The sequence below is a fragment of the Caretta caretta genome, chromosome 1 (genome assembly GCF_965140235.1).
Source record: "Caretta caretta isolate rCarCar2 chromosome 1, rCarCar1.hap1, whole genome shotgun sequence".
Classification (NCBI taxonomy): Eukaryota; Metazoa; Chordata; order Testudines; family Cheloniidae; genus Caretta; species Caretta caretta.
The window spans coordinates 199,303,586-199,317,828 of record NC_134206.1 but is presented as its reverse complement, the minus strand read 5'-3'; the positions used below and the strand labels follow the sequence as shown (position 1 = coordinate 199,317,828).

Genomic DNA, 14,243 nt, shown 5'->3' with positions numbered 1-14,243 from the left:
GAGAGCCTTTGCCGTGTCCTAGGACACGTGGTGCCGGTGGCGCTGGTAGAGGCCTCTGCTCTCTGGGCGCCAGGAGGGCCTGGGAAGGTGTCAGCCCTACCACTAGTCTGGGTCCCCTACCACTTCCTGGAGTCAGCGGCGGATCCCTTGGGGGACTAGGGGGCCCCCAGTCAGGCAGGTGGCCCCAGTGTGGGCTGGCGGTCCAAACTGGGTCCTCTTTCCTTCTTTCTCGGTGCTGGGGAGTCACTCTTCTTCAACCTCTTCTTAGGCACTGGTGACGGGGAGCAATGCCAGGCAGAGCCCAGTGCTGGGAGTGTGCTGCACACCAACGCCAAGGTGCTTGGGGCAGAGTCTGGCTGGGAAGGCTCAGATGCTAGGCGGAGAGCAGCCTCCGTGAGAAGAGCTCTCAAATGGATGTCTCACTCTTTCTGAGTCCTGGGACAAAAGTTCTTACAGATGTGACACTTGGTCCTTCCCAGGCTATTCCCCCAAGCACTTGAGGCAGCTGCTTTGGGGGTCACTCACAGGCATAGGCCTGTTGCAGTCAGAGCATGCCCCACCTCGGGCAAAGTCCCTGCTGGGATGCTATCGCTAAGTAACTACTTACTAACTACTGTATACAAACAATTTACAAGGCCTTAAGGCTCGGAAACTGAAGTAGAAGAACTGCTAACCCCTGCCAGGTAAGGGAAAGGCACTCCAACTAACCACCACGGGCGGTAAGAATGAACAGAGGGCATAGGGCCGGCAGCGCCTAATATGCTGACGCGTGAACACAGCACTCAGGGGACACCACAGCCAAACCAATGGATACCACTAAGGCAAAAATCTCCAACGGCCACACACGTGGGCACGTGCACACCTAAAATAGAATCAACATGAGCAAGCACTCGAAGAAGAACATTCATTTATTAAACAGCATGTATCCTGCTAAAAAGCAATAATGTATAGTGCCCTGTTCTCAAATACATATGTTCATGACCTTGGCATCTCTGATGTTGGCAACATTGCCAGGAACAGGTCTTGGGTCAGGCTGCTCAAAACTGGCAGAAACCTCCACACATCTCCCTCCCAGTCACCAGCAAACATTTCCCCCAGCTCTCATAAATATGATGCAAATTAGAACTAACAGAGAGAATACGGGGCAGATGACCCACACCCCAGACAGTGTATGTCACACGCCTCCCTCCCTTTAGCCTACCAACAACACAGTCCACAGACATCAGCAACTCTGTGGGGACTGAAATAGCTCCTTGCTCCTGTCCAGATTTCTACTCTATGGCTTCATGAGCTAGGGAAACAGGCATTAGGGCTGGGTTCACCTAGAAAAACCGCTAGTACATCCAGAGTGTCTAAGCTATGAGAGGGGAAAAAATGTTCCTCGTACCAGTCTTGCAAACGGAACTGGATTTGTGAAGACCCTGGCTTCATGGAACAGCCAATATTTTATTACCACAGTAGTAGTGTCACAGTAGTTAGTATTTTTCTTTAAGGCCCAGCTAATGAAGTTAGGAAACTTTCATCCTTCAGTGGGGGAAAAAAAGAAAAAAAAAAGATTCTAGCTCTCATGGTTGCAGAGAAAAGTTTGTACATGTAACCATAGTGCAGCCTAAAGACTCAAAACCACAGAAGACAGAATTCAAAATAAAGCTTATTCTCTGTAAATCAGTCATTAAGGAGTGACAGAATCACACCCTCCAGAGCAGGCCTAGTATTCCAGGCAGGTGAAAACAGGACATTACACAGACCAGTGTTTCTCAACCAGTGAATCGTGACCCTGGGATGCAGAGTCACAAAAGCTAAGTGGGGTGGGGATGTGAGGGACTGAAAATTTTATTACAATCTATTATTATTGCTACATTTTCTTTACTCTTACTTTTATAGTAAATGCAAGGGAGAGGGAAGTCATGAAAAAAACTGGCTGTGAAGAAGGGGTTGCCAACCTGAAAAGACTGAGAAACACTAACCCAGGCCAGACACATTGGTCTCCACAGGGGTCGCAGAGCACTGTGTTTCTATTGAACTTTGTCATCGAAATGTCCTGACACTGCACTCAAAATGATAGTGTTGAGCTGTGCATCTTTATCCACTTAATCTGTTCTTAAGTGTAATAGGTTGTATGTCTTTCTAAGAGCAACTATGCTTTAGTCTTGGTTTGTAACAAAAACAGTAGATCTATGCAGCTGAGTTATTAAGTTCTACTTTAGTCTAAACCAAATACCACAGTACCACGGTTTGGAGGAGTGAAGGATATTGCATCAGTTGAGTCAGTAATTTTGTTGGCTAGCAAAGGACATTGTCCCGATTTTGCCTTTATGTCTAGGGTTCCAGGCAAAACCTCTGACCAGGTGCCAGTCTCAACATAACATTTGCTTTCAACATACTTAATGAGCTCCAAACAACGGAGAGCAGAACTGCAGATAATCAGCATCAGCACAGACTTCTTCTCCTTGTGGTTTTTACGAAGTTTTGCCCATTTGGGACAGACTGCAACAAGAAATACAAAATACACAGAGAAAGCTATGACTTAAATACATATTGCCACGCTAAATTATACAAGTACATGATGAATAGCTGCCTGCCGAAAGACTATACTTATGGCACACTACTTCATAGTCTTAGTTTGTAAAACATTAAGATATTTCCAAAAAATTAACAAACAAAAGGTCTCATGTACCGAACAATGAAATATGATTACCAAATGGGTTACATTAGAAAACAGGTTACATAAGGGTCAAAATGCAGCGACTGTTTAAATATGCGCAAATCCATTGACTTCATTTGACCCTAAATTTGCAATGCAATTTGATTTATAGTAGTGCTTTAATAGAGAGAAAAATTGTTAAAGGGGATACATTTATTGCACCTGTACCACAAGGATGTAAAAGCAGATCTAGTTAACCAGGACATAAGAGAATTAAAATTCTCATTACTAATTTCAATAGCCAGGGACAGGTAGAAATGGTACAATAAAATGAAGACAACATAATTAGGCCTTGTCTACACTGGTGGCAGCGTACAGGGTACACATAGCTACACCAAGCAGTGAAAAATGCAAGCTGCGTCCACACTTTTTGCGATGTGTAGCTACACAAAGCAGTGAAAGGCTCTGGCAGGGGGGAGAGAGTGGGGAAAGGCTCCAGCTACATGATGTTTCCAGAGCATTTTCCTGCTGCCTCCCCATTGCCAGAGCCTTCCCACACTGCCAGGAATCTTTCACTGCAGCAGGGAAAGGCCCCAGCAGCGGGGAGCTGGCAGAGCCTCTCTCTGCTCCCTTTCCCCTTCTCCACTAGCCTTTCACCACTGCCAGAGCCTTTCCTTGTGGCGGGGAAAAGCTCCAGCAGCAAGGAAACAGCAGAACACTGCACTGCTCAAGACAGCAGTGTACACAGGGAGGCACTGCTTGGGCGTGTAGACAGCCGTGTAGGGCATATGCCATAAGGTTCTGGCATGTCTTTACTCATGTAAAGCTCACCATCTACACCTCTATTATTTATACCCATGCAAAGGGGGCGTGCATTGTATGTACTCTGCACACTACTGTAAGCATAGACACAGCCTTACATATTTAACCAAGTGTGGTCAAATATTAAGAAATATTTCTCAAATATTATTTAAAAGCAAAACTAAAATATTTTGATGCAAAATAATAATCTTGCAGAATACAAATATGCAGAAACATAAAAGATGTAATATAACTGAATTTATGAATATTTCAAGGGCAAGATTAATTTTAATCCTTTAAAAAGTGGAAGTTAAATCCTAGTGAGGAAAATAGAAAGGAGCATAAAATCTGGCTAAATGAAGTGTAAAAATATAATTAGGCAGGCCAAAAAAGAATTTGAAGAACAGCTAGCCAAATACTCAAAAAGTAATAGCAATTTTTTTTTAAGTACATCAGAAGCAGGAAGCCTGCTAAACAACCAGTGGGGCCACTGAATGATCGAAGTGCTAAAGGAACACTCAAGGACGATAAGGCCCTTGTGGAGAAACTAAATGAATTCTTTGCATCGGTCTTCATGGCTGAGGATGTGAGGGAGATTCCCCAACCTGAGCCATTCTTTTTAGGTGACAAATCTGAGGAACTGTCCCAGATTGAGGTGCCATTAGAGGAGGTTTTGGAACAAACTGATAAATTAAACAGCAATAAGTCACCAAGACCAGATGATATTCACCCAAGAGTACTGAAGGAACTCAAATGTGAAATTGCAGGGCTACTACCTGTCGTCCGCAACCTATCATTTAAATCAGCTTCTGTACCAAATGACTGGAGGATAGCTAACGTGACACCAATTTTTAAAAAGGGCTCCAGAAGTGACCCCGGCAATTACAGGCCGGTAAGCCTGACTTCAGTACCGGACAAACTGGTTGAAACTATAGTAAAGAACAAAATTGTCAGACACATAGATGAATATAATTTGTTGGGGACGAGTCAACATGGTTTTTGTAAAGGGAAATCATGCCTCACCAATCTACTAGAATTCTTTGAGGGGGTCAACAAGCATGTGGACAAGGGGGATTCAGTGGACATAATGTATTTAGATTTTTAGAAAGCCTTTGACAAGGTCCCTCACCAAAGGCTCTTAAGCAAAGTAAGTGGTCATGGGATAAGAGGGAAGGTCCTCTCATGCACTGGTAATTGGTTAAAATATAGGAAACAAGGGATAGGAATAAATGGTCAGTTTTCAGAATGGAGAGAGGTAAGTAGTGGTGTCCCCCAGGGGTCTGTACTGGGCCCAGTCCTATTCAACATATTCATAAATGATCTGGAAAAGAGTAAACAGTGAGGTGGCAAAATTTGCAGATGATACAAAACTACTCAAGATAGTTAAGTCCCATGCAGACTGTGAAAGGCTACAAAAGGATCTCTCAAAACCGGGTGACTGGGCAACAAAATGGCAGATGAAATTCAATGTTGATAAATGCAATATAATGCACATTGGAAAACATAATCCCAATTATATATAAAATATGATGGATAGTTCTCTAAAAACATTCACTCAAATGTTCAGCAGCCGTCAAAAATGTTAACAGAATGTTGGGAATCATTAAGAAAGGGATAGATAATAAGATAGAAAATATCATATTGCCGCTATATAAATCCATGGTACGCCCACATCTTGAATACTGCGTGCAGATGTGGCCGCTCCATCTCAAAAAAGATATACTGGACTTGGAAAAGGTTTAGAAAAGGGCCACAGAAATGATTAGGGGTATGGAACGGCTGTCGTATGAGGAGAGATTAATAAGACTGGGACTTTTCAGCTTGGAAAAGAGACGACTAAGGGGGGATATGATAGAGGTCTATAAAATCATGACTGGTGTGGAGAAAGTAAATAAGAAAGTGTTGTTTACTCCTTCTCATTACACAAGAACTAGGGGTCACCCAATGAAATTAATAGGCAGCAGGTTTAAAACAAACAAAAAGAAGTATTTTTTCACATAACGCACAGTCAATCTCTGGAACTCCTTGCCAGAGGATGTTGTGAAGGACAAGACTATAACAGGGTTCAAAAAAAGAACTAAATAAATTCACGGAGGATACGTCCCTCAATGACTATTAGCCAAGATGGGCAGGGATGGTTTCCCTAGCCTCTGTTTGCCAGAAGCTGGGAATGGGCGACAGGGGATGAATCACTTGATGATGACCTGTTCTGTTCATTCCCTCCAGGGCACCTGGTATTGGTCTCTGTTGGAAGACAGGATACTAGGCTAGATGGACCTTTGGTTTGACCCAGTATGGCCGTTCTTATGTTCTTAAGTGGGCAGATATGCATACTATCTTGTGTATATATCATGAGGATTTTACTTTCTCTTGAATACTGCTCTAAAAATTTTTTTTTTATAAATGAACTCCACACTCCTTGCGACCAATATTTTACTCACTTTCCTTCAGGTATGAAGAAAAACTGTGGGTGAGGTCATTGGCTGGCAGGAAACAGGAATCTGAAACCATAAGAGACAAAATGTTTTTGTTGATAGATGTGCAACAGAATAATTGAGTAGATTCATAAGTTTACAGTACAACACTAGGTATATCTATTAAATCTTTCTTGGATTAAATCTACCAGTAATGCTTATTCTTTGAAAACTATGTGGATTGCCCTTTGGAAAGGCAGAGTTTTGTGGTCCCCACTACGCAAACGCAATGAGCTTGTGAACTGGTTAACTGAATCATGGTAAAATCTATCAACACAATTTTAATGCCCTCCTCAATTATCTGAATGTTTTTCTCCCCTCACCCACCATAAATATAGCATTACACAACTGACCACATACATAATGGAGGGTTTTCACATGCCTTTGTGGCATCTATCAGAAGCCACAGCCAGAACCATTATGATTTTTTGGATCATTGGTCCAATCCAACATGGCAAATCCTACATTCAGGAGTCACTAAAACAATCAGGATTGTATAGAATAAAAGTAAGATGTGGGTCATCTTCTTATCAATGGGGTTACTTTTCTCTCTGGACTTTCACATTGCACAACTCTGTAAATTATGCTCAATCACAGTTATATAAATATTGACATGCATTTTAATTCCCCATCCTCACTAGAAGGCTCTCTGCATGACACTGTCTCTATCCCAGATATAAAGCTGCCAAATTTTACCCAGCCGCTAATCTCCATTCAGTTAGACCAATAGCTGTCAATGGCCATTAGTCTCCTCCTTTTTGTGAGGACGCACAAACTCAGAGTTTTAACACAGACTACCAGATGCACCCAACCACACCATCATTATGCTGCATGAAACCTGGCACTCCAGGAAGCATGTCTTTAGGAGGAGTATGTTTAGTAATGTGTCTGTAATCATGTAAATTAAATATTTTTTTATTCTGACAATGATAAAACTATTGGATTAAAAAATCTCTCTGACCATGTGTTGTAAAATACCTTATGTGTTAGTTAAAGGCAATTTGGTGTCAATCTGAAAACCTTAATGAGAGGACACAAAAGGTATATGCTTCCACATGATTTGTGCCAAGTATCAAGAATGGGCAGTTTGTTTCTGATACTGTAACTGTGGTGTCCCCTAGAATTTATTTTAAAGTAGGATGGCACAAAATTCTAGCCTGAGGTATTTCAGAACGACTTGCGCTGAATCCCAGACCAGAGCTGCACTTGCCAGTTTAACAGCTTTCCTTCTGTTTGTCTCTCCTAGTTTTAAATAATTAGTATTAAGTGATCATGAGAAAGCATTTTGATTGTGGATGCACGTGTAATTATCAGCATGTTACTTGTCCAAACATTAAACAGAACATATTAACACCTCAATCTATCCGCTAACAGGTTTTGGACCAAATTAACCCCAGCAGCTACCTGTTGTCAACTGATCCCCAAGCACCTGACAGGGGAATCACTCAGATTCAAACAAAGCCGAGGCTATGTTATTGCTGCCAACCTCACTCCACCATTTCTGACAGCCTGAATGTGAAGGCAGACTTAATTTATAGCTGGAGCACAGCAGAAGCCCTGCCAGCTAAATTTGCTGAAGGAAGCTGCTTTCCATCATTGCACTCTCCATGTGGTGGATTTTCTATTGCTGCAATCTTAGGTTTTTACCACTGGAATTCAGAATCTGACCCCTTGTATTAAAATCACTTCCTAATTGTTTACTTAGGGGCTCGTGTCTAAAAGGAGGTGAGGGTGCTCAGTACCTTGCAGGATCAGTCCCTGATTTATGCATTTGGTTTTCTATTTACAAGATGCACCTCCCCTGCACTGTAGGATAAAGCACTAAGGTTTCAACTGCAGTTTTATTTCCAAAGGTGAAGCTATCAATTCTGAATGAGTCCAAAGGGCAGCGTAGAAAAGACTTTACAAGGAGTAATTTCACAGCTCTAAATGTCTATTTTTGGTGCTGTCCTATCTTCAGTCCTTCAGGGTAGTTGTGTCATCTATCTTTGCCATTATTTGTGCTAATGAGGGCCCAGCCAGTCTGAATACAGTAACTCATATTAATGACTTAATAATGCTGAATAATTCAGAGGAAGATGTAGAAGGACGGAGTTCTTAATTTTCCAATTTCAAAGGGAAACTAAATACATGTCGTAGGTCAATGACTATTTTCACCAAACCATCAGAACCGGGATGTTAACAGTACCTTAAAACCCCCAGAAAGGATTAAAACCACATAACCACAGCTTGCAGCAGCCCGAAACCAAGTTGGCTTAAACCCGAACATCTAAGTTTAATATTTTGCTAACACAACTAAACAACTTCAAGTAGATGCCCTCTGTTCTGCCCAGTGAGTTGATATGAATGACTTGACAGCTACAGAAGCCACCAACCCCTTCGGCTTTGTAAGCTTCCAAATCTCCCTTCAAGAAAAGAAAGAAAAAAACAACCCAAGACCCAATCCATATGGAAATGGGTTGCTTCACTAGCCTAAAGGCCTTTCTTAATAGGAAAGTGACAAAGTATTGTTATTTGCACAAAACCCTATGGGTTTAGGGGTACAGAATGTAAGTGCTTCATAGCAATACAGAGGATGAAAGAGACTTCTCTGGTTTTTAGGATGCAACGCAGCAGGATGGCAAAACTCTCCCTTGATTCAAGAAGAAAGCTAAGCTGACCCTAGAGAAAGAAAGGAAGGTCAGTCCAGGATCACGTCTCTGCATGAAGCTGGGAAGAGAGTGCAGTTATCTAGAAAGACAAGCTTTGAACAGTCAAAAACAGAGAGTGCAGCTTGACTGAAAGGATCATAGTGGGGCACAGGGCACAAAGAGTTCAGTGTGTATCAGTGGGATAAAATGAGAGCCAACAGACTTGTTACTGGGGCCCTTTTGACTCTGAGTATACAATATCAATACACAGGCGCTCACAGTATCTTCTTATATAACCTAACAACAAGAATTAATGCTACAGCTTGGGCTCAAAATAAGGAATCATGAAATTTTTTAGGCTAAAGCTTTTAGGGGTTAAGGTAAGCTACGCCAGGGGGTGGAGGGAGGAGGAGAAGGCCTCTCTGTCTAAACCAAAAAGAAAATTGTAATGATTTTTATTACAAGCCCCCTCCCCTCCACTTTGACAGCACTGGAAAAGTGGATTTTTATTAAACCTCCTTCCCCCCTTCACATTGACAGCACTGGAAAACTAATTTCACTTTATTCATAGAACAAAAAGCACAGCAGTGCAGTTTCCTCTTCACCTCAAACCTTTAGTGGGGTGAGATGGGAGTTCAGTCTCCATGCCCTACCCATTTTATCATTGGGCTCACCAGTCTCTCTCCAGTCAGACTGCCAACAAGCAACCAGTTTAGGTACAAAATCTGTCCACTAGGTCTGAAGGACTAAAGCTGCCAGCTCATTTCATACAGCTCACCAAAAAGCCAACAGGTGATAAGAGCAGTATAGTCAGCATTCCATAGCTAATTCAGAATGGTGTCTGACTATTCTTCCTTCTTTAGAATTTATTGCAGCTCAGGTGAAGCCTTATCTTAAATGTCTGAGTACAGCGCCACTAACCACAGGAATAAGACCAATTTTCCTGGCTCTCAGTAACTTGAAAACCATTACTTAGAAATCCCTGCACTTCTATCAAAAAAAGAAACTTCCTGAAATTAATGTTCTGCAAAGACTGGATATGTTGAAACAATGCTTCCTTTCGTTTCCTTAACTGCACCATTTAGAAAACAAACCCACTTACTTATTCCAAAAGAACTCACAACTCATTTTAAACACCACAGCAATACCCTACAAGAAAAAATTCTCATAAAACCCCATAGAACTCAGAGATCTGGATTAAGAAGCCCTTTAGTTCCTAAAACAGATGAATCCCCATCCCCCATGCAGAAGGAAATGCACAATGCTCTTTGATACAGCACATTTTACCTGGCAGTTTTAACTCTTCTAGTTCAATCACTGAACGTTTAGTACCGAAGTGTTGATTAAGCAGCTTTTGTAGGTCTTCAGGGACACCTGGTTTTGGAGATGATTTTGCAAGAATATCAGAAATTTTCTTCTATAAACAAAAGTAAGAAAAAAAAAAAAGGAGATGTAAGGCATTTTCAATATGGTGTTTGCTATTTGACAATCTAACGATAATCTGTAAGAGTATGTTTCTTCATAATCTTATACAGGTGAAACAGAGTCCTAAAGTCCTTATAATTGGGCAAAACTCCCATTGCCTTCATTGGGAGTGAAAATTTCAGAGCTGGGTCCGCAGCCTGTGAAGTAAAAACAAAAACATCTTTTCTGTGTACCTCTGTTATGCACTTTACTGCAATACTGGGATTTTCTCAAAGATTGTGTTGGGGGAGGAGTTGGGTGATGGGTTTTTTAATTTATTACTTTATCACTATTGCCAAGTCTCACAAATGTGTCACAAATCTTACAATAATAGGTGTTTTTCTTAAAGCAACAGCTAGAGGAGTCAAGAGATTACTGAAGAATCTCAGCTCTCATTTAAATGTAAAAGGTAAACTTGCAGCCCAATTGATTGCATAGAATAGTTTGGAAACACAACTAGAGAATAGCCTAACAGCTCAAAAACCAACAGGCAAAGAAAACCCCCCAAAACATTTATATGAAATGTTATTGCTTTTAAACTGATCGTGATTCTGGGGGGCCTAGTTCATGATTTTTGAATGACTGCGGTTGACAATACTGCTCTAGAAATATCAAGAATTAGGGTTCCCAATTGTGATTGGATGTATTCCTGGAGATTTCATCACATGACATAATCATGAATGGAAGATTAATCTTTGATTCCTGGAGACTCTGGGCCAATCCTGGGGGGTTGGCAACCCTATCAAGAATACCAGGCCCTCATTTCCATCTGTTTGTTGGAGGATCTTGGCAAGATCTTTCTAGGACCTGGATGGTGATATCTCAAGAGGCTGAAACCTGAGGTACAGTTTTCAATCTCCAACTAGGGGACAGGAGCAGGGATGCTGGGTTGTACAGCATAAGGACATGTCAGCAGTTGAAATTTCAAGTGCATTATTATATATAAACACTTTGAGACTATTTGCATACATCATAAAGGAGAATGAAACTTTTTAAAAATTCTGAGCAGCCTACCTTTAACCAGCAGTCATGAAGATAATATTTTATAAATGAAGCCTACATTTAGGGCTTGATCTTAATCCCACTGAAATGAGTCAGAGTTTTGCCATGCTTTGAAGTCATAATTTCACTTTCTAAATTAATTAATTAAATGAATGACAAGGGAAGAGAACCTGGGTCCCTCTTTATTTAAATGATCTTACTGCTTTTAAAAACAAGAGATTTTCAAGCAGAGAAGGCAGCTTGGCATGACAGAGGGTATTACAATATGGACAACCCTAACAGCCAAACTGTGAACTCCTTATTCCTGTTAGTAACATGTTACTCGCTTGAGCGATCCCAGCTAACTGCTCACCAATGGGACTAAAGAGATCAGAACCTGGCCCTAAGAAAGGTCTTGAAAATTTTTTGTCCAGTCCCAAAACATTTAGGCCCTGAACCAGAACCTTTTGAAAGCACTGGGAGCATTTGCAGCGGACTTTGGCACAAGCCCTTGCAGTGTCTATGTGATTTCACTCAGTGAACAGCAGTAATTAAAGTTCCATCCTGATTCGGTAAAATTTTCCTGCTGTGTAATGACTGCAAGCTGGGCCACTTTTTGGAGATGTTTTATAGAGAGTAATTATCTAACAGATAATAACCCAAGAACAACAAGACTCATTCTGCTTAGTACCACAGGATAATTGGCGTTTCACTGGCTCATTACGTCATTCACTGACTCACTCAATTCCTTCTGGAAAATTATGGTTCTCTTGAGGAAGATGCTGATGTTAACGAGAAATTCCATAACAGTCAGTTCAAGGACACCTGATCATACTCTTTTTCTTCAAGGAGCGCTCTGGGAAAATGTTCTTCACACAGGAAGTTTTATTATTTTTCCTCCAATCCATTCCAGATGCTTAAGGAGCAAAGGGTTTTATTTGACTTTATTTATTTATTTATTTATTTATTTATAAAAGAGAGAGTCATTAGTTTCAGACCTATATGTTAGTACAGTATGATAAATTCTTCATGATGATTATTTGACAGGTTATGTGTACAGACTTAATGGCATATTACCACTGAAAAAAAAGATCTAACTAAGCCTCTACTGTTTGCATGAAAACTGGAGGTTTATTTTAGGTCCAGTCACCCATTTCCATCATGGGACACATTTGTTTTGGCTGCAGAGAAAGTGACGTGGTTATTAATGCCAGAGCTACATTTAAGGCAAAATCCTCCCATCTGCTGGGGTGTGTGCAAGGTCTAACATGAAATTAAAACCCTGTGTACCTGCTCTGTGAGACAGTTCAGCATTTTAGTCTGTTCAGAAAGACAACACACTTTGTGCTATATAATCTCCACCAGGACTGTGGAGGGTCCCCCTGGGGACAGACATGGGTCATGGTCAGAAGGTCAATACATAGCATGGACCCCAGTAGCTATACTGTGGGGAGAAAGGGGACCAAAGCACTACTGCTCGTGAAATGCAGTAAATGCTGCAGCCTGGCTGCAAGGATGGGATGGGGTGATTCTGTCTCCCCCAATGCTCTTTCAATCCCTGCATTAATTTCTTCTAGTCAGCTTTGGACACAAGGTTGTAGCTGGGTACGTAGGTGTGAAGCAGGTATTTGACTGGAGTTGAGAAAGGTTTCTCTTCTAAGACAGAGTTGATTTTCTCTCTTTCATAAAACTGGCTGCAATGTTATGGTCCCAGTACACTACACCAAGGGAAACAAGCTTCTAAAACCATTTAAAGGACATCACTGGCATTGTGCTATCCTGAAGCTGACATGTCTTATAAAAGCAACTGCACTCTGCCAGCCCCTGAAGACCATTTGTGTTGAACTTTTAGTTGGGAGGGGGGTGGGGGGAGAGGGGGTTTCCAATACCTTCTTTCTCCTTTTCACCTTCGCAGTGCTTTCTTCTTTTTCCTCAGGACGAGTTAGAAAACATTCCGCAGGCTGCAAAGCACATATTGTAAAAAGAGATTCATTATGAGAGAGATTATTACCCCAAAACACCACAGAACATGATGATGTGGGGGCAGATGTTGGGTACAAAGATTCAGATACTGACAGAGAAAAAAAAATATGTATAGGTTTGGGGTAAAACTCTGCCCTGTTACAGTGGTGTAAAGCTGGGGTAACTTCTGGAACTACTTCATATTCACTCTGGTGTAACAGAGAACAGAGAAAAAGCACAGAAACCTGAAACGTACGAGACACAGGCACACCATTATCATCCGGTTTACAGCATGTTTAATACAACAACAAAAATCATAAGGAAAAAGCAAACAGAGCTTTCAAAAATTAAATACATGTAATCTCTATTATTGTGTGAGACAATCATTCTAACTTTGCCAAACAGGCCTTTGTAATAATTGGGTACAACCTGAACAACCAGCTGGTGAACTATACTGTACAGATAGGAGAGAATAACTTGAAATAATGATTTTTCTGTATTTCTGATTTCCTTTATTTTATGTTTATAATGTAACATTTTTCAAGAAATGTTTTCAAATTTTGCTTTTGCTGTTCCTTATTTAATACCAGGAAGATTGGCTTTTTAGTCCATGAAATGTCTCTTTGGTTCATTTCTCCATACTTGTATGTGTTTAGGATGATCAGTATATGAGCACTCAGTTTGTAAAGGTGGCAAACGAGAGAGATCATGTCCAGAGGTCACAAGAAAATTAAATATAGTGGCAGCTCATGTACCATCAATGGTATATGCATAACAGTTTGAGAACTGCAGGTGTAGCTGACAGCTGGGTTTTATTAATGGGGCTTAGTCCAAACAGCTCCTAAATCCTGCCACTATGAGTGTGACTCTCATGTGGACAGCATGTGTTAAGATACTAAATTAAAGCCAAATCATCTTCCTAACTCTAGCCGAGATTATAAATGGAGCCAGGAAAGGGAAATCTCTCTCTCGTCCATTCCCCACCTCTCATCTCAGTCCAGCAGGTCACAAAGTTTCGGATCCATTATCTGTGCTGTTATCACTGTTGTAAGAGACACAAGGTAGGTGAGGTAATATCTGTTGGTGGAAGCTCTGTGTATCTCAAAAGCTTGTAACTTCTACCAACAGAAGTTGGTCCAATAACAGATATTACCTCACCTACTTTGTCTGTCTCATATCCTGGGACCAAAAGGGCTACAACAATACTGCAAACAATTATTGCTATAAGTTACTTCCATTGTGGTAGCATCTCCAGGATCAGGAGACCATTGTGCTAGATGCTGTACA

At 41.2% G+C, this 14,243-nt stretch overlaps 1 protein-coding gene across 7 annotated transcripts in view; it reads right to left on the bottom strand.

Annotated features, from left to right (window-relative positions):
* The window catches only part of CMSS1 (cms1 ribosomal small subunit homolog), a 368,267-nt gene that overhangs the window by 10,935 nt on the left and 343,089 nt on the right, over window positions 1-14,243 (bottom strand). For all 7 annotated transcript variants that reach the window (XM_048817164.2, XM_075118568.1, XM_075118593.1 and 4 more), the window contains 4 exons: window positions 12,884-12,955; window positions 9,837-9,966; window positions 5,887-5,946; window positions 2,385-2,487 (listed from right to left, as the gene is read on the bottom strand). In XM_048817164.2, the coding sequence (XP_048673121.1) occupies window positions 2,385-2,487; window positions 5,887-5,946; window positions 9,837-9,966; window positions 12,884-12,955 (365 nt within the window). The remainder of the gene's footprint in view (window positions 1-2,384; window positions 2,488-5,886; window positions 5,947-9,836; window positions 9,967-12,883; window positions 12,956-14,243) is intronic.